The sequence below is a fragment of the Phyllostomus hastatus genome, unplaced genomic scaffold, assembly GCF_019186645.2.
Source record: "Phyllostomus hastatus isolate PE091 unplaced genomic scaffold, TTU_PhHast_1.1 phas_scaffold_78, whole genome shotgun sequence".
In the NCBI taxonomy this organism is placed as follows: Eukaryota; Metazoa; Chordata; class Mammalia; order Chiroptera; family Phyllostomidae; genus Phyllostomus; species Phyllostomus hastatus.
The window spans coordinates 37,104,936-37,130,917 of record NW_025334041.1 but is presented as its reverse complement, the minus strand read 5'-3'; the positions used below and the strand labels follow the sequence as shown (position 1 = coordinate 37,130,917).

General features: G+C 34.7%; 1 protein-coding gene across 2 annotated transcripts in view; it reads right to left on the bottom strand.

The window, feature by feature from the left end:
* SEMA3D (semaphorin 3D) overlaps positions 1-25,982 on the bottom strand; it is a 194,516-nt gene that overhangs the window by 80,874 nt on the left and 87,660 nt on the right. For both annotated transcript variants that reach the window (XM_045828294.1, XM_045828295.1), the window contains exons 3-4: positions 22,425-22,585; positions 415-477 (exon numbers count right to left, since the gene is read on the bottom strand). In XM_045828294.1, the coding sequence (XP_045684250.1) occupies positions 415-477; positions 22,425-22,585 (224 nt within the window). The remainder of the gene's footprint in view (positions 1-414; positions 478-22,424; positions 22,586-25,982) is intronic.

The window sequence follows — 25,982 nt, the reverse complement described above, 5'->3', positions numbered from 1 at the left end:
TTAATTTTAAACCAAATTAAAGTAAGTATCAATTGTATGTAATGCTAAAACTGAGGACTTTGTATACATTCACAAAGAACATGCATGTAAATGAGAAATATACAATCCTAGAAATATAATATTTTCTGATGGCTTATTTTGAATATTTTAAATGCAACTGAGATTTTTTTGCAAGAAAAATAATAATATTCAGAGTTAACACTATAGGAAGTTTGGTAATTATACATTTCTGAGAATAATGTTACTCCTTTTAGCAAGGTAGAAATATTTTATACCATAATCTTTACACAGAATAAGTTAGTGTAGCTTTAAAAATAGTACACTAATGTCATTAATTCAATAAAACCCTATATAAATATTTACTATCATATCAGTACCAATTAAACAAAGATATTTTTAAAGTCTCATACTTACATTGGCATCTTTCCCAGCTAATTTACATAATTCCACCCGTTCCTTTGCAGCAGGCCAATAAATCTGTAAAACATTTCAAGGCGTGTTAGGATCGAATATCTACAACACCCTAAATTCTAATTAGGGAAGTGAGTATGTGAATTTAAAGAGTGGATATCAAACCAAGAACATATTGTTAGATATGATGTAAGAATTTTGAGATTTAAATAATGTCCAAAGTCACCCTAAAAAAATTCCTGAAAAAAAAAATTGTAGAGATATCCACTTTCACTTGTTTATCTTATTTACTTTTATTTTTATTTTTTTAAGATTTATTTATTTATTTTTAGAGAGGGAAAGTAGGGAGAGAGTAGGGAGAGAGAGAGAGAGAGAGAGACAGAGAGAAACATCAATGTGCGGTTGCTGGGGGCCATGGCCTGCAACCCAGGCATGTGCCCTGTCTGGGAATTGAACCTGCGATGCTTTGGTTCACAGCCCGTACTCAATCCACTGAGCTACACAAGCCAGGGCTCTTATTTATTTTTAAAAGCATTTATTAATGGGTAAGTTATGTTGATAAAGCCATGAATTCTCATTGTGATATAAACAAAATTTCAGGTTAGCATTTGCTTAAATAAGAGATTCTATTTTTTACCCTGTTTTTCTGTTTACTCAGAGTGGTAGTGCATCATAAACAAGGGTAACGAGGTATGTGTAACAGCTTTTTGTCACACATGAGTTATCACTTCAAGTCAAAGATCAATGTGAATTTGATGACAATACAGGGTGAACAAAAGTAGGTTTACAGTTGCTCATATATAAAATGATATAATAAATAATAAAAGAATAAACTGTTTTTTGCATCCTCACAACTGTGAACCTACTTTTGCCCCACTGCATTTAGTACATATGAAGTTCAGACGCATCTGTTGCTTTGTTAAGCCTATTATATTCACCATCTTATTTAGATCTCACAATGACCCTAGGAGATAGCTGTATTTACTCTCTCCATTTTCAGGTCAGAAAACTTATTCATACAGCCATAAAATAACATGTTGAGGGCCCTGAAACTAGTTCAAAACAGAGCCAAAATAGGACCCAAAGTGTCTCTTGGACTTACAGGGGGAAGGGAGTCTCAACCATTATATAACAAATATTATTTAGACAGACAATTAAGGACAAGGGCTGCAAACTCCTTGATTGGTAGCTTTTAATCATATTTTTAACAGCTTTGAATTTATCACAAAGTTTTTTTTTAACAAACTTTAGAAATTCTGTCAGGAAGCTTTTACAACATGAGGTTCAAACAGTTAGGCTATTCCTTTAGCTTACAGAAAGAAATGTTCTTTGTTAAGCTATAGGCAAGAAGAAACAAGAAAAGCAAGCTCTGAGCTGCTTCTAAAGTTCCAAGAGTTCCTGACAAACTTTTATGTTTCTCACCAGTGTTAACAGAAATGTTTTCAGAGGTGAGAGAACGGAAAATATCCTGAGGGAATACACTGAGACTTGTTAAACCTGGAATTAAATGGTTTAGAAGTCACTAAGGTTTATATGATATTATCTTCGTAGTGAAATTTAGGATTCTGTGTCTGAATGAAGAAGGAGAGAGAACAGTGGTCAGCCTCTCTCAATAGCAATAAAATTATTGAGATTTTTAAGTGAAGCAAGGTTGTTCATTTAGAATACATTGTAGCAACCTACAACCCGAACATGTGCATAGGCAGGGTGGCTGAGCCAGCTGTAGGTCAGATGACAACCTAACATTGATCTGGTTCACAGTAAGGACCTAACGATGTTATTTATTCAGACGTGGTTTACAACACTGCAATTACACATTCACACAATTTTACACAGTGGTCAGCAGGAAAACATGAATGGAGTATAGGCAACAATAAAAAGCAATAAGAATGGATCTCAGCAATTCATTATTACATGAAAAAAATCCTTAAAATTACAAACAGCATAATCCCCTTAGAATAATGTTAAAAACAACTAAAATACAATAGAAACTTTATATATAATATATGATAAACACGTAAAAAGAGAAAGCATGAGACTGATGAATATAGGATTCAGAAAAATGATTACCCAAGTTTGAAAAAAAATGAAAAATTCGTGGTAAGAAACAAGTTATATACCCAAACGTAGCTTTTGCTCTGAATGGTATATTTTCAGGTGTTTAATACATACTTAAAAACAACTAAGTAATGTAAGTTAGTAAATAAATAAACCAAAATGGTGCATGCATATGCCAATTAACAATAGTCAGTCATCAACCTGGAATCATGAAGTTCCAAGTTAATGAATAAAAGGACAAGTGAATAGTAAAAATAAAGCAGTGTAGCTGACAGGAAATATGAATTTTTTTCAAGTTGTTTTTTAATCACTAATAGAAAAAATACTGAACTGAGTATTCTTTTCCTCTCCTTTAAAACAGCATCTTGAATTTATGAAATTTTTGCTTCATATTTGATCTTATGAGCTCAAGGTATCTTCTCATTTTTTTCTTGCTGAATCATTTTTTAAAAATGTTAATTGTGATAAAATATACATAACAAAATTTGCCATCTTATCCATTTTAAGTGTATGGTTCGGTAGTAAGCGTATTCCCTTTGTGCCACAAATCTCCAGAATTCTTTCATTGTGCAAAACTGCAACTTTATACTTACTGATTCTTGAGTATTATAATGATTTTACAAAAGACAGCTTTGTGTCATTGGAAGGAAAATAAATTGTACACAGAATGCATCTCCATGATCTCACAATTGGTTTAATCTTTAGCTCATTTTCTTTGTTCTCTAGTCTGTATTAGTATTTCCTTGAGTCCTTTAGATATGTTAGTTCCTGTTCTTTGTTTATTTTATAAGATGGTCAGATTTAATCATATTTCCAAAATAAATTTAGGACAAGTACTTATAGATTTGCTTAAACCTGAATATATTATTGGCATTAATACTATAGACAAAAGAAAAGTATAAACTCTTTCATATTAAGTAAATGAGACTTAAAGAAGAGAAAGCTCATCAAAGGGTTTTATTATTTTTTCCCTTATTCCAGTGTACTGGATGATTAAGTTAAGGTAAATTATGAAATAAATAATGTTTTGAAAACTTATTTTGAATATATGTATGGGGGTTCAAAAAGGAAGGAGTTATTTAAATATTGACAAAATGTGGAGGCAATCTTCGTATCATTTTTGAAATCTAAGTGGGAGTTCCAAAGTTAGCACAGAGTAGTTCCTGATCGTTAATCATTTGCTCATTAGGCACATGATTATGAGGGGCCTTCTGTATGCCCAGAAAGGTGTGGCACTCAGGTGGTAAGATTAGAGAAAGGAAGGCAGCTCTGCAAATAGATAAAGGAAATTATTTCCATAGGAGATACAGGTAAAGAGAGAAGAGAGTAGGGGGAATGGAGTCACTGAGTTCAGGGAGCACCAGAGAAGGCCAAGTGATAAACAAAAGTCTCTATCAGCCTTGACTTCTAAGCCACTTTTTAAATTGCTTGCTCTTAACAGTTTCAACACTAATGTAATAGTTTAGTTTAATATTTTCTACTCTAATTTGTTCTTAAGAACATGACATTAAAACAGTGATTTTAAATTATTTTTCTCTTTGCAAAGGAATACAAATATCTAAAAGATGTTTTAGTATTTTTTTTACATTTTCAGTTATTGATTATAAGTCATGTGATTATAAATTGAATATGCCACCCTAGTTAATGAAGCAATGAAACTAAAATTATAAGTTTTAGAGACTTGGGATTTGAATAGTGGGTAAATATTATGTTAAGATGCACAGCAAGGGTTTTCAGGAAAATTATAAAGGACACATGCACAAAACCAAGGAGAAGGGTAGAAGCAGGGGAGAAAGGTGGGCATGGCTGGTGGGGGGTAGTGGAGGGGGGTAGACGCAGACAACTGTACTTGAACAACAAAATAGTTTTTAAAAAAGAATAAAGATACACAGCACTGGGAATTTGTTGGATTCCTGAAACCAGTTTTAATAAAATCTTCTATTTTTCTGTTTATAAAGCAGACTTCCAAGATGTTATCTTATTTTTCATCATTTACCTTCAATCCCATTGAGTTTAGCACCTGTTAAAAATATAAATTATCCCTGGGACATTATTATTATTGCACAGGAATTCTAAGACAGTAATACAAAGATAATTTTATTTCTTAAGGTAACATTCAAGCCTTAAAAATAAAGATTAGTAAGGATTATATATTGGATTATTTTGATACAATGTTGTCAAGAATCTAGAAATCACAAATAAAATTACCTTCATAACAACTACCTAGGAGATATCTGACTGTCTTCCAGACTCTAAACATTTACTTAAAAAGGAAAACCATTGTAGTTGTGCCAATATTTAAAATATATCATTCTAATTATGATTTCCGGTGGGATTTTATTTGACTTGCCACCTGGTCATTAGAATAAAGGATTTTTAAAAATATTCCTTTTGATACCTTGTTGGTAAAGAATTTAAAGACACAGCACTTTTCTTAATTCAGTCAAAAAACAGAAGGAAGCAAATAAACTACACTCCTATTTACATAGGATTTGAAGAAATATGTTCAAGTGACATTTTTTGTTTCAATAATATTTTGAAGTGATTATGTGACATGTATCTCTATCTCTACCTATATAAAGCATTCTACCATGTTTGTATTTTTCTAGTCAAATTGTGTGTGTGTGTGTGTGTGTGTGTGTGAGAGAGAGAGAGAGAGAGAGAGAGAGAGAGAGAGAGAGAGAGAGAGAGAGAGAGAGAGTGTCTGTGTAGGTGGTTATGGAGTGGGAAGGACAGTGATAGAGAAAGAAATAGAGAGAGGGACACTCACAGGTACATAGAGGAAGAGAGAGAAATGTTAACTCTACTTGGGTATAAAGCAACATATTTTATAGATGTTCTCAAGTTTCAACATAGTTAATATAAAACCCCAACAAGTACCTAATATCCTGGGGTTATTTCACTAGCCCAGTCAGTACACTTTGAGATTACCTCATTCTCAGACAGAAACCACACCCCACACTTAAAAATACAATGTTCACAATATCTATAAGAATCTCTCTTGAACATTAGTAATGCAGTTTTGAGGCAGTGGTTATCATTATTCTCATTGTTTTCTGAATTCATTACCTACACATAGTTTTACACTTTAGTACTGTGCACAAGCAGTTCATGCCATATCAGAAGTTTCATGAAACAAGACAAAACAAAGACACATACCCTTTCTAAAAGTCGATGCAGCCCTGCAGTGGTAGTATCTGAAAGTTCATGGAGCTGTACCACTCTATTAGAAAGTTACCCACAAATATTTTTCTTTCATTTATGAAAGAAAGGCATACTGGAAGAGAGATGCCACTTTCACAATTGCCATGTTTTAACTGTCCTGAAATATTCCCACACAAAGCAGTTCTACTAATGGTGATGTGCCAGATACAGATTTTAAGGCTCTCATTTTGGTGAGGAGTAGTCCCTGGGAGCTTGAAGCTTAGATATCAAAAATCTCAACTATGTAAAAAGCTTGCTGTTGCTCTCTCTGCCCACACACAGAACAGACATCACAAATCAAACAGATCTCTGTTTGTCCAGATTAGCCCAACAATCTCTCCCAATATAATCATCCAGAGTGTAACCACTAATTTTACCACTACCAAATAACCAAGGGGCTGCAAATTGGTTTAAGTTTTAGTGCTAATCTTATGGATCAAGTTGATAACAGAAAATTACTGTGGGAAACAGGAGGAAATAAATTTATAAGATTTCTCCACTTGGAAGTGATAATTTATGGGGTAATGTTTTAAAACAAGTATGTTTATTAAATCAGTCTCCGTATTCTGTAACATGCTGACTTAACCATGTTAGTATGTTTATTTTCTTTTCATAATATTTTACAATTGACACTAATTATTTTAAAAAATTAATTTTTGCATTTACCTTCAGAAAATTTAAATAGGAACCTCAGAAAATATATATTTAGTGTTCTTTTCAGCAGCCCATATACTGAAGATTAGCATTGCCCTGAACAAAAAACAAATTTGTGAAGCATTCAATAATTTTTGAAAAAGAATAAAAGTATATATATATATTCTTCTTTTAGAGTTATAGAATATAGATTTACCAGTATGAGATCATTCTAATAAAATGAAAAGTGATTTTACTTTATATTTGATAAAGTTATATTTTAAACACATTTGTGCAAAAATATATTTAATATTAATTTTCTGATGAAAATATAGTGGGGGGCTGCATGTTTAAAAATACAACCTTTGATCTAGTTATCTTATATTAATTTTATTTGCTTGAATTTATCCAAAATCTAAAATCATTTTTTTTGGTTTTTTGAAACATTCTACTTCCTTTGAATAAATTTTGACAAGAGGAACTCACAAGTAAAATACTGTAATGTCCCTGAATATTATTGTTTCATTCATAATTTTTATAATTCATTAACAGTTATCATTTGATAAGTTGAAAATGTCAGGCAATTTATTTTTAATTATTTAATTTTAGGCAAGTTACAGAAACATTCAAATAGTGATAAAGCCTTATAACAACATCCTAAGGAAATTCTAATTATATCTTTGTTTCATCTTCGGAAAAGTAATTTGACTCAAGTTTGCAAGTGCAAGGTCAGTCAAATGCCCTTTGGCCCAATTCAAAGATGCCAAAACAACTGAATAGAATACAAAAGAGGAAGTTACAATTTGTTCATAAAACCTAATTAACCCCCCCAAAAGTTCAGAGTCATAAAAATGCAAGTGACCATCTCTATCAAAGAACAGGATTCAAGTTTTTAAATGTTTGCAAAGAAATTGGAAAAATGTTGTTCTAAATGCCGTAGAGTACAAGCATTTAAACAACCAATGATTACTCTGAGTTCCGAGGAAAGAGAGAGGGTAAGAGATATGAGCTCAGAGAATGACTATTAAAAAATAAGGACAAGAGTTCCAAAGGAAAAGCTTGAGTAATTGAAACTGGCTGGTGTAGAAATTTTTACAGATGAGAAATTAAAATTCTCCAGTTTGGGATCTGACCTGCCCATGTAACTTTCTTCATCAAGTCTTGAGTGAGAATAGCCTCTTCCTCCCTTTTTTTAGGACTCGGCTCAAAATTTCTTTTCTTTCAAAATTATCTTTCTTCCACCAACCATTTTGGAATTCTAACACATTTGCATTTATCATATTCATCTCCCACTTTCTTTTTTGCAAGCAAATTCAGCTTGGGATCTCTCCTAGACAGAAAGATCAATGAAATGCAATAGAATTTAAAGACATGAGTTCAAGTCCCTACTGTACTGCTCATTAGCAGCTAATGTGGTGATTTCAAATATTATCTTGACGTTAGCCTCAGAATGAGTTTGTTCTACCTGGAATACATCTGACCTCTTCTGGATGATTCCTTCCTATAAAAGTCCATGTTAATATCACCTCCCCAGAAAGGCCTTCTTTGAAGACCAATCAAAAATAGTTTCCCAAGAATACTGCATTTTAAATAATACTTAACACTAAGTGATGTTCTCTTATTTGTTTGCTTTTCTCCACTGATCTCCCCTCCTCCCAATTTAGAGGCACCATGACAACAGAGGCCTGAAGGGTTCTTTCTATTCTCCACTATATTCCCAACATATAATAGAATAACAGGAACATAGGGACTCAATAAATATGTATTGCAAGAAAGTTAAAGAAATTAGCATACAAATTAAAAGAAACTTTAAGGAATCTACAAGTGGATTGACAATTTTGAATATTGTAAGGAATTACTCTTGTGGCAAGATTTCAAAATACTGTAAGGAATACAGGTCACAGTCTCCATTATCTTGTCCAAGGAGTATAGCACTCATTGAAGTTTAGTGGCCGATGTTCTTGAGTGACAAGGGACACTGCTTCTTCTCCAACCATCCTTAACACCTGGCACAGTAGCACAAGCAATAATAAGCATCCAATAATTACTGCAAAGTGCTCTGCACAGTCTCCCTTAAAATGGAGACAGAGTTCTTGTCAGAGTCCTGGCAGACGCGTGAGCAGTCTGACAACATCCTGGCGGTCCGTTACAGTGACCAGATGGGACCTGCACATCGGCACCCAAGCTGGGGAGGCAGTACATCCATGAACGAGGCGATTGTTTCACCGCTGTGACTGCCAGACGGCCTGTGCTCCGCAGGCAGTAGGAGCAGATTAATCACCATGAAACTAAGCAGGGTGCCTTATACCCAAACTTAATTTATTAGGGTGTCCACATGATTTCCAAGTGTTTATATTTAATAATTTCAAATATTAATTAAGAATAAAAGGGGTGGCAATTTTCTTTTATCAATAACTTGATTTTAAATAAGAAGGTATTTATTCTAAATCTTTCTCCCTGATTAATAGACTTACAGGGTAAAGCATTAGATGGGAATATCTTATTCATTCATGAAGTGACTTAATGAACTCGAGTCAGAAGGTCACTCTGATTTATAAAAGCATTTCTGCTTATACTCAATACAAACCCAGCAAGTACAGGATCCTCATGTATGAAAATCCTCTTGATTTAGACTTCCTTAAGGAAGGGAAAAGAACAAAGTCATTTTCATGCTACACAAATATGGGTGTTTAAATAGTCCACTAAAAATATTATATTTAAAATTATAAACTCATTTAGCTTAGTTATTTTCCTAATAAAAAGACTTTAAAATAGAGCAAAGTTTAATAAATTTCAAGCAAATTTTTATAATTGTATCTTAGTTTTCATGTTCAATAAGAAGAAAAATTTTACAGTAGTTATATTATGATCGCTAGGTGGAAGAAAACACCTATCATATTTGTAAGTGTAGAATTACTTTTTAAATATTCTGCTTTAAAAAAAATAGAGTCAGTCCTCTTAAAGTGTCACCCAAATTTTAGCAGAAGCATCTTACCTTTAAATTTATCCAATGTTTCCTTTTAAATAATTCTGATTAATTTTTGGTTAAATAACCAACAGAGTAAAGTTCCTAAGCAAATTTGAGGACCTACATTTTAGCAAGGTGAAATGAAACTGTCTCAGGTCAGTCCATAAAAACATGAAGTTAAGTGGCCCATGCGATGTACGTGTTGCCTTGGTATATTGTTTTTTCATTTTAAAACTTTTGGGAAAAATCGCTCCCCACAAACACATATTTACTATTTTTACACTAAAAACAAATGTAAAATTACTTTAAACAAAAAACAAAGTTAAGTGTTATACTGCTTTTGCCTTCAACACTGTAAGTTTAGCTAAAAGATTTTTGTTGGGTGGAACTGAGTTAAAAATCTTCACTTTTGCTTAGCTAACATAGCAATTCTCTGAACATTTTATGTGCAATATTTAATGTTGATACATATTAAAGTATCAGGAGGAAACATTTAGTTTCCTAATAGTTTCAGGAGGAAACATTTTAATCAACTAAAAAGAAATGAAGATGATTAAGTATTGTCCAAAAATGACAGTAAACTACTTAAAGATAAATTCTGAAGATTATTTTAAAATTGATCAATACATGTTCTACACTTTTTAACTAGATTCTTGGTTATAGCTTAACTTTGCTGAAACCCAACAGAAATACTATTGGAAAACAAGGTAAACATGATATAAAAGAGCAAATGTTTTGATTGAGGCTATTAATATCCATAAGGTAAGTTATATTAATAATAATATTAAAATTCCCCATTTGGTTACTCCTGTGATTCCAGGATGTATATTCAGGAATGATATACAGTGAGCTGACCCATTACATTTAGAGGTAGAACAAATGTTCTTCTGAGTGCTCATTTTATGGCTTAGATAGTATAGCAAGACATTAAAAGAGAAGGACAGAGAAGTTTTAGCTGAAAAAAATTAAAAATGAGATGCGAGCTCAAGATGCACAAATTGTCAAAGTAGGTGGCCAATAATCATTAAGATGTTTTCACCCATGTTCATACTATAATATAGTTGGAAACTTGAAAAAAATATTTCATCTCAGACAGATGTATCATATATCCTAGATCCCACAGGGTAAGAAGTAGGTGACAGGAAAGGGGTTTTGGTGAGACCTTAAGCACTTGTTGTTGAACATGTACTTTATGGGACATTGTGGACTAAGGTCTAAAGGGTGAGAGAGAGAGGCTGAGAAGCTGCAATGAAAATAAAAAACAGGCTCAGTGGCTATATTGGTATCAACCTGGACTTCCAGTGGGTGTCCAGGAAAATGTACGTGATGCCTTCTTATGGGACAAATGGAGCTGTGTTCACTCAATAATTGGATGGCATGAGATCACCTAGACCCTGTTCAAGAGAACTGAGAAAAGACCTCAGAAGTTAACACATGGAAAACTTGCAATCTGTTGTAGGATAAAGAATGAAAACATAGCAGTCATCCTAATCCAGAGAAAAGCAAGGAAAAGAACTCCAGAAAGTAGAAATTCCAAAAATTCACAAAGATGCCTATAAAAGAAGTCACCCTTCAACATCTGGCAAGGCCAGAAAGTTGAGACATCCCTAGGACAATTACAGTAGAGTAGACACTTTTCTGAACTCCTCTCATCTTCCTTCATCCTGATTTGATTCTAGAGGGGTCATTCATGGCAGTGGTTAACAAGCTTGAGGAGAAGGATGAGCACCAAGTAGAAGAAGCCTCTGGACATTTCCCTCCCTCACAGGACATGCCCAAGCATGGAAAGGTAGAGGGAAAGGAGGCTTGATTTTAAACGAGGTTGGAAGTTTCATTACATCAGACTGGACTTTTTAGTTGCTAGATAATTACTAAACAGTGTACTACCAAATGATAACTTCAAAAGCCATGGGCCTGCTGAAGTTATTGAACAGGTCCAGGACAAGAACTGAAAAGGTCTGTGGGAGATAAAATTGTTTATTATTACTCTCCATGAGCTGACATACAAGTTTCTATTAGATTAGTAAGTGAAATAAATATAATTTGAAGTCTCCAAGTTCATTTCTCAATGGCCTACTCATCTGCCTCTATAGCCCATTGACAAAAAAATAAAAGAGAGAGAAAAGTGAAGAGGAAAGAAAACCAAGAACAAATGTTTGAGTAAAATAGATACAAAAGCAGTGGTTAGTTTAATAAATCATTCCCTTGCTGACCTGTTTGCTTACATCCTGGTTTAGGGACTCATTCCATCCATGCATGGCTTGAACTGAGTCCAAAATGAGTCACATTTTCAGATGGAAGGATCCCAACAATTCATTAACTCAGAAGCTTAACTAAGTAACATAACCAAACAAGAGAATACTGGACATTTGTTTTTTTCTGTCAGCGATGACTCCATTAAAAAAAAAAAAAGAGGTAGAGACTTTCAGCTGTATATTTGACTCCTGAAGTTTACAAAGGGAGGGCCCTGGATTTTATATGAATGATTGCTAGGACTACTTAAGGCTGGCTGAAATAGAGAATGTTCACTTATAGTCACAGTGACAGATGGCATGTAGTTTAAAATCATTTGTTTAGCAATCATAGGTCTTTAAACCATACTGTACAAATGTCAAACACTTTCATTATTACAAACTCTGCCCTGAACAGGTTTCTAATGCATCACATATTAATGAATGATAAATGGATGTAAATGTCCATCTACATTTGAAGCTTTTTCAAGGACTATTAAAATTATTTATATATATATATATATATTCCTTCTGACCCTAGAGATGCAATAGGATATCAAAGGAGAGGGCAGGGAAATCCAGTTTCCTAAACTTAAGCACTTTTCAACTGGTGTGCCACAGAGCCACATTGGTGTGCTTTGAAAATTTTTAAAACATGCAATGACTATTTAGTCAAGGGCACTGACTTCTTTTCCATTAGATTCTCAAATAAAAAAAAAAACCACAATAGCCATTCAGTGTAAATGATTCAAAATTATACTTATTTTTGTCAGCTCAGCAAAACCTATATTATATATTTTGGGTGTGCTACAGAATTTTAGTAATTAGTTTATGTGTGTGATGAGACAAAAAAGATTTAAAATTTTATGAGTTAATCTATGAGAAATACACACATGGAGGAGAGAAATGAATCTCTTGTACTCCAGTTCTCAAACTGTTTTTTTCCATCCTAACTGAATAAGAAAACAATAAAACTCAAGTTCCAAATCCAAATGCAAGCCATTTTAAATTAACTAGTTAACTATTTTTGAAGCAGTTTAAGTCCCAAGCACAACAAGTGATTTTTCAACTCCTGGTCCCTGACTTCCTACAATATGTGACTGATCTCATTATATTGGATATTTAAAGATTTTTTGACTTGTTTTCTAACTCATTTAACTGTGTCATGTCTTGTCTTCCTAACTAGAGCATGAGCAATGACAAAATCTGAGTTTTATAACTTATTATGATGTTCTTAGTGCCAACAATAGATACTCAAGTGGGTTTTTAATGAAAAAAAAAACCCTGACTAAAGTAGAACAAAAGAAAAAAAATATTGAAGGTTCAGTTACTAAAAAAATATTCTAAGTTTTAGTTCTACTAATGCATATATTTGATTCCAACTTCAGAGACTGACAAATCCAAATCAATCAAAGCAACATTATTTTAGACTTCCAGCCAAGATGGAGGCATAGAGAGATACACTTTGCCTCCTCACACGACCAAAAGGAGGACAATAACAAATTTAAAAAGAAAAAATAACCAGAACTGCCAAAAATAGAACTGTATGGAAGTCTAACAACCAAGGAATTAAAAAAGAACATTCATCCAGACTGTTAGGAATGGTGGAGATGCGCAGCCAGGGTGGAGACGACATGTGGCAATGCAGCTGCTGGAGGATGGGGAGAGAAAGGCAGAGGCTGTTGGGCCAGGCAAGGTGGCAGCGGGCAGAGCAGGAAGTCCCATGTTTTCATGCAGATAAACTGGGAGAAACAACTAGGAGCAAGAACGCCCACACAACCCAGGGTTCCAGCACAGGGAAATAAAATCTCAAAACCTTTGTCTGTAAAAAGCAGTGGGGGTTGCAACAGCAGGAGAAACTCCCAGCCTCACAGGAGAGTTTGTTGGAGAGAGCCACAGGGTTCTAGAATGTACACAAACCACCTACCTGGGAATCAGCACCAGAAGGGCCCAATTTGATTATGCCCTTCTGGGCCGGGGAAGCTGGAGAAGTGACTAAAACAAGGCTGAGATCTGAGCAGGCAGCATTCTTCCATCTCTGCCCGCTCCCGCACATACAGCACCACAAAGCAGCAATGTGAGTTGCCCTACCCTGGTAAATACCTAAGGCTCTGCTCCTTATTACATAACAGGCACACTGAGCCAAATATATGGTCCAAATGAAGAACAGATCAAAACTCCAAAAACAAAGCTAAGCAGTGAAGAGATAGCCAACCTATCAGATGCAGAGTTCAAAACACTGGTAATCAGGATGCTCACAGAAATGGTTGGGTATGGTTGCAAAACTGAGGAAAAAATGAAGTCTATGCAAAGTGAAATAAAGCAAAATATACAGGGAACCAACAGTGAAGGGAAGGAAACTGGGACTCAAATCATCAATCTGGAGAAGAAAGAGGAAATAAACATTCAACAAGAACAGAATGAAGAAACAAGAATTCAAAATAATGAGGAGAGGTTTGGGAACCTCTAGGACAATTTTATACATTCCAACATCCAAATCATAGGGGTGCCAGAAGGAGAAGAGGAAGAACAAGAAATTAAAATCTTATTTGAAAAAATGATGGAGAACTTCCCTAATCTGGGGGAAAAAAAAAGACTTCCACCAAGTCCAGGAAGTTCAGAGAGTCCCATTGAAGTTGGACCCAAGGAAGCAAACACCAAGGCACATCATGACTGCATTACTCAAGATTAAAGATAAGGAGAGAATCTTAAAAGCAGCAAAAGAAAAGGAAAGAGTTACCTACAAAGGAGTTCCCATAAGACAATCAGCTGCTTTCTTAGAAGAAACCTTTCAGGTGAGAAGGAGTTGTAAAGTATTAGAAGTCAGGAAAGGCCAGGACCTACATCCAAGATTACTCTATCCAGCAAAACTATCATTTAGAATGGAAGGGCAGATAAAGTGCTTCCCAGATAAGGTCTAGTTAAAGGAGATGATCATCACCAAGTCCTTATTATATGAAATGTTAAAGGGACTTATCCAAGAAAAAGAAGATTATCAAAAACATGAACAGTAAAATTACAACGAACTCAAAACTGTCAACAACCAAACCTAAAAAAAATAAAAACAAAAATGAACTAAGCAAACAACTAGAACAGGAACAGATTCACAGAAATGGAGATCACATGGAAGGTTATCAGCGGGGAGTGACGGGGGAGAGTGGGAGTAAAGGTACATGGAATAAGAAGTATAAATGGTAGGTACAAAATAGACAGGGGGAGGTTAAGAATAGTGCAGGAAATGGAGAAACCAAACAACTTATATGTATGACCCATGGACATGAACTAAGGCAGGGGGGAAATGCTATTGGTACTGGGGGGTACAGGGCAGAGGAAAATAAAGAGGAGAAAATAATGTGAAAAATGTAATAACATAATCCATAAAATATACTTTAAAAAAGCAGCATTATTTTAGAGATAATTCTGCTGGGAAATATAATCAATCCTGTTTAATCCACATTTACTTATGTCAGTTTTTGAAAATATGACCCTGGCTGGTATGGCTCAGTGGATTGAGTGCTGGACTGAGAACTGAAGGGTTGCTGGTTCGATTCCCAGTCAGGGCACATGACTGGGTTGCAGGCCAAGTTCCCTGGTGCAAGACATGTGAGAGACACTCATACACTGATGTTTTTTTTTCTCTCTCTCTTTCTACCTTCTCTCCTCTCTGTCTAAAAATAAATAAATAAAATCTTTAAAAAATGTTTTAAATTAAAAAGATGAAACTATGTTCTCTATATATTTAATATTTAGTGTATAATGCTAAGTACTGTTACTAGAATAATGATGAAGTATTTAACATTTCGAGTCAAATTGTGACCTACTGCCTCCCATCAATGTCACTCCCAACAATAGTTATTATATGAAGGGAGAAAATGTACAGGAAAACAGCACTCTTTAAGAGATCTGCAGCAGACTAGATCTTGTAAAGTTCAGATTGCATAAAAATAACCAAGTACTTTTATTGAGGCAAATAAACTCTTACATAAGCAAGAGAAGTATTTGTAGAGGTTAGCAGATTTTTTTTTATTTTTACCAAGCAGGGTGGAGAAAAATAAATTATTTCAAGGATTTTTACTTGCACTCAATACTTTCTAAGGCTAGCTTCTGAAAGAAAAATAAACCTTTACCAATAACACCAGCTGATCTTGATAGTTCTCTCTAAATAGACAATATACACTCTTCTTTTTTACTGGCTGAGAAAATTTTTATGTTTGCCTCAGGTAGCCTATGTTGATGAGGAAAAAATCAGCCCCCCAAGTAAATCATATTTTTCAGGAAGCTTGTTTTCTATTCCCTCTAAGTGTAGTGATCGATGTGATTGACTCCTGAACATTTCTTCCATCTACAGAAATTGACTGATGTAAGCAAACTGTAGTTACCTATCCCCTCTTTTGAGTTTAAGAATTTGAATTCACGTTTTTCTGGCCAATGTGATGTGAAGGAGAGTTCTATGAAAGGTTTCTTTGCTCCTAAGAAAGAGACATAATAAATAATGGTCTTTCATTCCTTTTCTGAATGTGATTCATGAAACTGTCCCAGCCATCTTGCAACCAACCTAAGGATAATGCCAACATCAAAAATAGCAGAGGAGATCTAAAGTACTGTCCTTGATAACTTCATTAAGCAGATAATATTAAAGTCTCCATAAAGTGTGATTGAGGGAACAAGGGACACTGGATAAAATCAGAAGGTGGCCCTACCCTGGTGTGGCTCAGTGAGTTAAGCACCAGCCTGTGAACCAAAAGGTAGCTGGTTCAATTTCTGGTCAGGGCCCATGCCTTGGTTGTAGGCCAGGTCCCTGACTGGGGGCTTGCAAGAGGCAATCAATAAATATTTCTCTTGCATGTTGATGTTTCTCTCACTCTCTTTCCCTCTCTCTAAAAACAAATAAATAACATCTTTAAAAAATAGGGTTAAATGTGTTGGGAAAAGTCTTTAAAGTCAGTAGAAATCTGGAGTTCATTCAATTCCCTCAGAAATCAGGAACTGCCAGAAGTGTATAAACCAGTAAGAAATACGATAAAATATTTATTTTTAAGAGATAATATTGATGGTCATGGTAAATAGATTAGATAGAGAGAAAATGGAGATTCTCCTTTACAAGATAAACCCAGCTAAATAATGGTATTATCACTTACACTAGAGGAAATATTGAAATGTTTTCCACCTTATCACCTGGGCTGTCAACTGAAGTTTTTGTTGGAACTGCATCACAGCTCAGCCTTCCTTTGTCCGATACTGCTTCCTTAGCGACACTCCAGTATGTGTTGATCCCAGAAACACCACATTAAAAATATCCTATAAGCTAATTTTCATCCCATAGTTAGCTTCTGGGAGAATTCAACATATAACAAAACAGTTGGGAATGGTAAATACAGTTCCATATCCATGTCTTACACTTGGAATGCGATCTCTTTGTCCAGTTCTAATGGCTCCATTTTGGCCTAGGGTTGAGGGGAGGGTATGTCAAATAAATGTACATATTTGTCCCAAATGTGAATATTCTTTTCTATAGGGAAATCCACAGAGCATTCCTTAACTAACAGATCAAATTTAGAAAACCCTCTTAAACTGTGAGGTATGACATCTCCTATGATGTATGTTTATACTTACTCTCATGTCTGTTATTAAGTCCCTATAGAAATAGTCCTTCCACTCAAAATAAAGATCAGAATCTTATTTTTCTTATTTAAATGTCAGAGAGTTAAAAAAAGAAGAAGCTCACTTAATTTTTACTCTATAGATTGTGAAAATGTCTTAAAAGTCTGGTTTTGACTTTCTTCTTCTACAGTAGTTTATCCATCAAAGTTTAATGAGCATAGACTGGTACAACTATTGTAGAAGGCTCAAAATCTATTCAGAACAGAGTAAAGATAATATGAAAGGCACCATTAAATATTTTTTTACTAAATTAGATTTGTACACAACTTCCTATTATTTATGGTCATTCCCCACTAAAGGCTTCTGGTCAATGTGAAATAATAATAGCTACTTTTCAATAGGCACAAGTCTTGTCTGTCCAAAAACTTTAAGTAAGCTTATATCCTGAATCTTAATACTTTAATTAAATATGGTCTATGTTTTTTTTTATTTCCCAGAAGAAATAATCATTTTTGAATAACCAACTGAAGACTAGCTAAAAGAAAAAAAAAAGTCTGATAACCAAGGATTTACAGAAGAAGCCATGTCGAGACTGGTAGGAAACACAGAGACATGAAAAGAGCTGGTCCTGCTCCCATGGATGGGTGGTGGCTGAGGTTCCAGAGGGATATCTCAGCTGCAGAGAGTCCCCTCTGAGAAACATTTGGTCTCAATCCCAAGCCAGGCTCCCCAGGCAGAAGCGCCAGACCTGGGAAGGGACATACACATAACATCTGGCTGTGAAAATCAATGAGGATTCCATCTGTCAAGGAGAAACATGAGTCTTGTAGTCGTAGGAACCCTCTTAAAGGTCCCATGAACAAAATCTTGTTTGTAGCCACTCTGGGCTCCAGTGGAGCACTGAATGGACTAGACTTGTGTGAGGATAATCTGGGGTTTTTGACTGGGGAGAGAGATAAAAAGACAACCACCAGGATCATTGTACTGAGTCACTCTTCCACACCATCTTTCTTGGAGGGGAGAACTCCCCTCCATATGGCATCAGCCTGGGGAAAAACAATAGCTACAACCTCTGGACTCCCTCTTGCCCAACCCTGTGGAGCATATGTCCTGCTAAGGAGTCAGTTACATTGGCCAGAGTGTAGAAATCAGAGCAGACACAGGAGGTGTCAGTGACTAAGTTTTGTAGCTTTTGGTAGTGGTCATGCCCTACCTTCCTGTGAACCTGAATGGTGTTTCCTCCTCATGGGAGATATGCTAGTCCTATCCTCTAGGTTCGTGTGGACCCAACTGCCTTGTGGCTGACTCCTGGTTGCTCTGCCCTGATGAGGATTGGGCAAATCCAGGACAGACTGAACTGTGTAGCTCTGGGGTGGCGTCCACAACACTCACCTTTCTCTGAGCCTCACCAGCACCTACTCCTCACAGGAGATCCACTAGCTCCCCTCCTCCCAACCCTTGGAGGCCCCACCTTGTTGAGCTCTGGCTCCTAGCAGCAGAATCTGGGAACAGACTGAGTTGTGTGACTCTAGGATATGAGTGCCTGAGCAGTGCAGAGCTTCCCTTCACAAAGCCCTATCTTGGTCAGTTTGGACCTATTAAACTATGCTGATCTCACTCTAATGACTCCTGAGACCTTGCACCATGACAAAGATGTGGAAAATATGGGGATGGAAAGAGACCTGTCTCATGTCAATGGGTGCACAATGCAGTGTAGAGATGATGAACTGTGTTGTTTTGTGAAACAATTTCACCCTGATAAATTCAATTAAGGTAAAATGAAACAAAATAATATATTTTTTAAAAAGTACTGATACAGCTCAACACCAAAAAAAATACAATTTAAAAAATGTGCAAAGGACCTGAATAGACACTTCTCCAAAGAGGACATTCAGATGGCTAACAGAAATATGTCCAAATGTTCAAAATCACAAATCATCAGAGAAATGAATATTAAAACCACAATGAGATATCACCTCATACCTGTCAGAATGACTATCATCAATAAATCAACAAGCAACAAGTGCTTGCAAGGATTTAAAGAAATAAAAATAAAAATGGAACTGCCTTTTGATCCAATATATTCTACTTCTGAGAATATATCCTAAGAAACTTGAAACACAAATTTGTGTTTTTGAGCACAATGAGCACCCCTGTGTTCATTATAGCATTATTTACAATAGCCATGATTTGGAAGCAACCCAAGTGCCTATCAGTAGATGAGTGGGTTAAAGACTGTGGTACATTTACACAATGGAATACTACTCAGCTGTAATAAGGAAGGAAATCTTACCTTTTGTGACAGCATGGATGAAGAGTATTATGGTAAGTGAAATAATCTCATCAGAGAAAAACAAGTACCATATGATTTTACTCATATGTAGAATCTAATGAACAAAATAAATCTAACAAACAAAATAGACTCAGATAAAGAATAGGCTGACAGCTGTCAGAGGGACAGGGGTTTGAGGAGCTGGGTGAGAAAGATGAAGGGAGTAAGTAAAAATTAAAAGTAAAACCCTTAGAGACACAGACAACAATACCGTGATCACCAGAGCAAGAGGGGAGTAGGGGGAGGTAGAAAAGGGCAAGGTGGGGGATAAATGGCAAGGAAAAGATACTTGACTTGGTGTGGTGAACACACCATATAATATACAGATGGTGTATTATAGAATTGTACTTGAAACCTATATAATTTTATTAACCAATGTCATCCCCCAACATTCAATAAAAATATTTTTTAAAAATATAAAAATTTCCCAAAGGAAAAAAAATTCCAACCAGTCACTCATAACTCAATTATGTGTTGTATACCGCTTTCACTCTGAGGAGTACAAAGGACATCTTTCAGTCCCTCAGAGTCCCAACATGTGTGGTTTCTTATAAAGAGGAGTTTGGATTTTTGCCGAGAGGCAATGAGCCAATGCAAACCATGTAGGTCTAAACATTGCTAAAGTACTACATCTTGACACTTACTTGCTGCTGTGGAGTACCTTTTAACACTGGAGTGATTTATATAAATGTTAAAGGTGGATATCTACATAAACATAAATCCATACCTTTACATATACAACCCCTTTATGAATTATACATGCTATAAAAATATAAAGAAATATCAGTTAAGCCAAAAAATCTCTAGTACAGACCTTAATTTTATAATGTGTTTTAATAACCATTTATTTCAATAACACCATAACAAAAATCAATATTTCATAAATATTTATTTTATTAAATATTAGCACATTTCAAGCAAGGATTATGGCTAAAGAGAGATTTGCTTAAAATAGTCACAAAAGGAAATTGTGCTATCAGAATTTATTTTAAGCAATGATCTAATACATTCAGTTGAGATAAGTGGACTTTTTCTTCCAATCCCTAAAGACAGAGAATAGCACAAGAATAAACTTCCTTAAAAGTATGAATTACTTTTTGATATTACACTAAAACAGAGACATACTTGGGAAAAATGTTGTTAGCTCTGTAGTATCTCGTAAAGTAATACAGCAAAACTGAGTAAGACTTTCTTTGGGCTCTTAAAAAAGACTCATCTGCTGCTAAGATGTTTACTGATGACTGAGATAGAGTCGATACCATGAACAGTTTCTACTAGGACTATGAGTCCTTAAACAAAATTTCTAAAGTAAAAACACCCCCCTAAAAATAAATGGAATAGAAAATAATGGCAAGCTTTTCAAACTTTAGCACATAAGCAAGTCTTTATTTCACTTTACTATAAACAATATCAAGGCTATAAAAGAATAACTTATTTAAAAATAAGATAAATTATGTGCTTCTAAGTGTGTTTGGATTAAACAAGTCAAGAACAACTATTGGCAATATTTTAGCTGCCATGCTTTCTTCTAGAAATACAGATTACATGAAATATATGCATATACATTTGCATTCAAAGACTATTTCTTTATCAAATCTGAGCTTTCATAAGCAGTAGCTCCTTTTCTTTCAGTGGACCTCAGTCAAAACTGTAGAAAAGGTAAAAGTTAAAATGATTAAAAAGAAACAGCCATTGTTTCTAATGTAGACATTAATTAAGCAATATTAATACATATGTGGATAAATAATTTTCCTGTACAGACTAACGCCCTGAGTGCCAATAAGGTTCAAATAACTGACCAATTAATAATGAGTTATTAAAAGCACCTCAGTCCTGGCTGGAGTAGCTCAGTGGATTGAGCACGGGCTGCGAACCAAAGTGTCGCAGGTTCAATTCCCAGTCAGGGCACATGCCTGGGTTGCAGGCCATGACCCCCAGCAACCGCAGATTGATGTTTCTCTCTCTCTCTCTTTCTCCCTCCCTTCCCTCTCTAAAAATTAAATAAAATCTTTTTAAAAAGCACCTCAAAATTACAGAGTTCAGTTGAAGTGGTCATGCGGGTGAATACTAATGAAGCTTCACAGTCCTAAGATACCTACAAACAACTCTTTTTGAATGGGAGGAATTCTCTATTAACCTGAAAACTTGCAAGGACTCCTAGTATTTCTTTTGGAATACTTCTAGAAAAGAAGAAAAAGAAAAAAAACAAAGATGTTTCATAGATGCAGAATCATTCATGTAGTATGTCTTCTCATCAGTCATTCAATCCTTTCTGGTCTTGGTATCTGTCTTTGCTCACATAGACACTGATATTTGCTAAAGTACCAACTAATAATTATAAGGTGTAAGATATGACACCCTTTCCTTGGGGCATCGCAGTGCTACTTGAAAACATAGGATACAGCAGCAATGCCTTTTAAATTTTGAATAAACTGGTTCATATTTCCCTTTAGTGACAAGATTATTCATAATGCATCCATAGTTAAGGCATTATTAATTTTCACTCTCTGAGCATGATTAGGCCATAGGAGAAACCTGCTCAGATGTAAAATGAGAATGTGGAGACAAGTGTGGTGTTAAATTGCTATTAGAGTCACACTATCAATTTTAAGTATGTTTATGTGTTAACTGAAAGTAAAAATAATTTTACAAAAATTACTATGGATATAAATGTTAACACTTGATTAATAACTCATTTGCCAGCTTTCCGATCTAAAAGTTTGCATTTTTACTGTATAACGTAGCACTATTTACTACTTTTCATGCCTTTCATTCATATTTTCAAAGGTCATAGTATTATACTCTTCATTCTTAACAAAGAACATGTATATGTACTTAAATCCATAAAATCTAAAACATATATCAGAGGCAATATGTTCTTTTTGACAGGTATGTGACCTATGGCATTTGACACTGAGTCACTTAAAAAAAGAAAGGAATAGATTAAAATAAATGCATCCAGTCATCTATATATAAATAAACTGACCTTCTTAAAATTCTTGTTTAAGTCAACCAGACTGAGCAGGAAGATGTGGTCCTTGGCTCCCAGGAGCAGCCTGCCCCTCTCCTCGTCCAACAGAATTGTTTGGAAATCCAGTCCTTCCGATGAACCCAAAAAGGGAATACTGCTATTTGAAAGCAGCAAATCTATGGGAAAGTAAAAGAAGAACGCAGCAAAAAAAAAAAATCTTAATAAGCACAATATATATTTACTTCAATACATACATTGTCCCACTTCATAAATATATAAATATAACATGAAGACTCCAATTTTGATATATGCAAACAATACACAGTTTTAAGCACATATTTATTAGAAATAGATGTAATTATTATATTTTATTTTATTGGTACATTTAACTTATGAAAAATGGATGACATTTAAATGAACATAAAACATGTCGACACAAAAGAAATTAAATTCAAAATATTTTACAACCCTCTATTCACCTTGTAAGTTATAAATAAACTACTTAAGTCATAAAATAAGTACAGTAATATTTGTGAATTGATTAAATTGATCAATATGTGCCAAGTAAGCCTCAAACTAAGTGTGTGGTAAAACTCATAGCATTCCTTCCCTCCTACTTTTGATGGTGTTTATATTGATTGCCTGTGTTTGGGAAATTACACTGCACCTACATGATATATTCAGAAAGAAGTAAACAAAGAGGCTGAGTCCAAAAAAAATAGATTCTGAAAGATATATGATCCTAAATGCATAATGGAAGCAGAATTTTAAAGCAGGATGGGACCTTGAAAATCAATTCATACAAATTCATGATTTTATTTCATTCCAGAAAAGTTAACTACATGCCCTAAAGTCACAAAACCATGTGCTGGGCAAAGCTGATAATAAACCTCAATGTCAGTCTTCATTTCTGTTCAACTCTTGTCTATAGGTCCTAATTTTTGTTTTTTTTATAATTGTGATATAGACAGACTCTCATTTAACTTTAGGTCTGGGATTACAGGAACCCAAATCTTTCCAGATTTTTACCCCAAGTACTTTTCATACCCTCTAATTTCCTACAGCTTTAGAGTATTAAATACTAGTAAGGTAATAATATTCATCACTTATTAAAGCCCATTATATGTTACTGGACTTGATAACAAAATCATTTCTAGTAATTCATTATTAATTGATGAGAAAGATAAAAAGATATGTCTCAGAAACAGACATCTAAACATACTTCTAAAATGTACCAATGGCAGTTTCAACCTCTGTAAAAGCAATATTTGAGTCACTTACATTTAAAATCTGTGCATTCTATCTGCAGATGGCGGGCTCCATTATTATTTCATATTTTTGAGAATTCCCTTCAGTCTCTTTTCTAATTTACAATGATTAAATGTTATTTCTCTTAGTCACTAAGATAGATTCTTAGTTTTGACAAAAAAGGCTGTATGCTGAAGATATGATACTATCAAAATTCTTGAATTTAGCTTCACCAAACATAAATACTTTATTAATATTTATGAACCATGCTTTCTGTACATTGGATAAAGTGTGAACTCTATAAGGGGTGTCCAACTTGCAGTCCATGGGCTGCATGCAGCCCAGGATGGCCGAGAATGTGACCCAACATAAAATCATAAATTTACTTAAATGTTCTGAGATTTTTGTGTGATTACAAGTTGCAATGTATTTAACATGTGGCCCTAAACAATACTTCTTCCAGTGTGCCCGAAAGACGCCAAAAGGTTGGATACCCCTGTTACTAAATACTTTCCTACTAAGCTAAATAAAACTTTGGTAGGTTTTCAGGCCAGAGACACAATGGAAAAATATATTTTAGCATCTCCAAATTCAGTAAACCTATTTTTGCAGGGTTATATATATAAAAAATAGTCCATACTTATTATGAAGTAGAGCCAAGGAGAGAAGAATGAAACAGAGAGAACAGATAAGACAGATGTGATCTAAGGTGTTCACAGCAGAAACTGTTACTAACAAACCTTTATTCAATCAGGCAATTATCTTCCTCCCATAGGATTTCCCCTTGTTTAACAAAGAATGAAATGAGCAAAATGGCGAGTATGTAAGGGGATTTCCAAGAGTATATATTGACCCAATTAACAGAGGAAAGTAAGTTATATGTAATAAATCCTTGTTATGTCATGTCCGTGGATAATAATCAACTTATTTTGAACCAGGCACTGCACGTTAATTACAAAATGAGGCATGGTCTGCTTCATGGGTAAGAACAGGAGCTTGAGGTCCAGACCACCTGGATCACATCACAGCCACACAACTCTGGCTGTGTGATAGGACAAGAAAATAAACTTCTCTGTTTCTTAGTTTTCTCATTTATAAAATGGGGATAATAACAAAATCTATATAATAAATTATGTAGGTGCGAGGAATAAATGAGTTAATATATAAACCATTAGAACAGTGTCCGGCACATTGTAAGTGCTATGTAACAGTGAGTCATTATAATGATGATGATGTATGTTTTTAAATCTATGCAAAATCTGCAAAAAGAAATTCATATTATGCTCAAACTCATATAATGCTCATGAGGTAATTTATATAAAGTTCTTAGAACAATGCCTTGAAAACAGGAAAAGTTCAATAAGTATTAACTATTACTTTCAACATTATTATTAAACTCTAGTTTGGACCAAATAAGTTCTATTAATGAAAAATATTATCTCATCATCCATTAAATTTTGCTTATGGAGATCAGAGCATCGCCATTTTTATAATATTGGAATAATAGTAAAAGGCTATTCAGTCCACAAACACGTATCAGAATCTAGTACGTGTTAGGGATTGAGCACATACTGGAGGTTGTGGGATGATGACTGAGTCCCGCCTCAAGGGGCTCACAGATCAATGAGCAAATAAATATGTATATAAAATACAGCACAAGTGACATAAATTCTAACAAGAGTATATATAAAACATCACTAAATATTTTTAATAATTAATAGTGCATCATTTTTAAAAAAGAAAGTGATATTTGAGAACTGTCTTGAAAGACCTATAGAAGCCTTACAGGAAAGATATAAAGAAAATTATACTCCAGGCAGAATGACACTAGAGTGTACAAGAGCATACATATATGACCATATGTTGCAGATATACACTGTATTTTTAATATTTCTCCTACTCTGGAATGTGAATTCCTTTGGGGCAAAGGCCATGTTGCAAAATTAACTTTGAATCCCCAGCACCTAGCTTGGAGTCTGAGACAAATTAAGTACTTCATAAATATTTGTGGAATGGAAGCAGTTTGACATGCTGGCACAGGGAGAATATGTGGAATCAGTGAGATGTAAGGATGGACATAAGGCAGCCTCCAGGTAATCGGAGCCCAAGATGGCAGGCTGGGGAATTGGTTATGATGGAGTAACTGGAAGCCACTGAAGTATTTTACGCAGAAAAATGACAAAGACTATAACTGAGTGTCAGAAAATAATTCTGGCTGTAGTGTTCAGGATGGATGAGAATCAGGAAAGGAGGGGGCAGGGAAACTACCCAGAATTATCTGACAGATGGCAAGTCCTAAATTAGGGCAATGCCAACAGGAGGAGG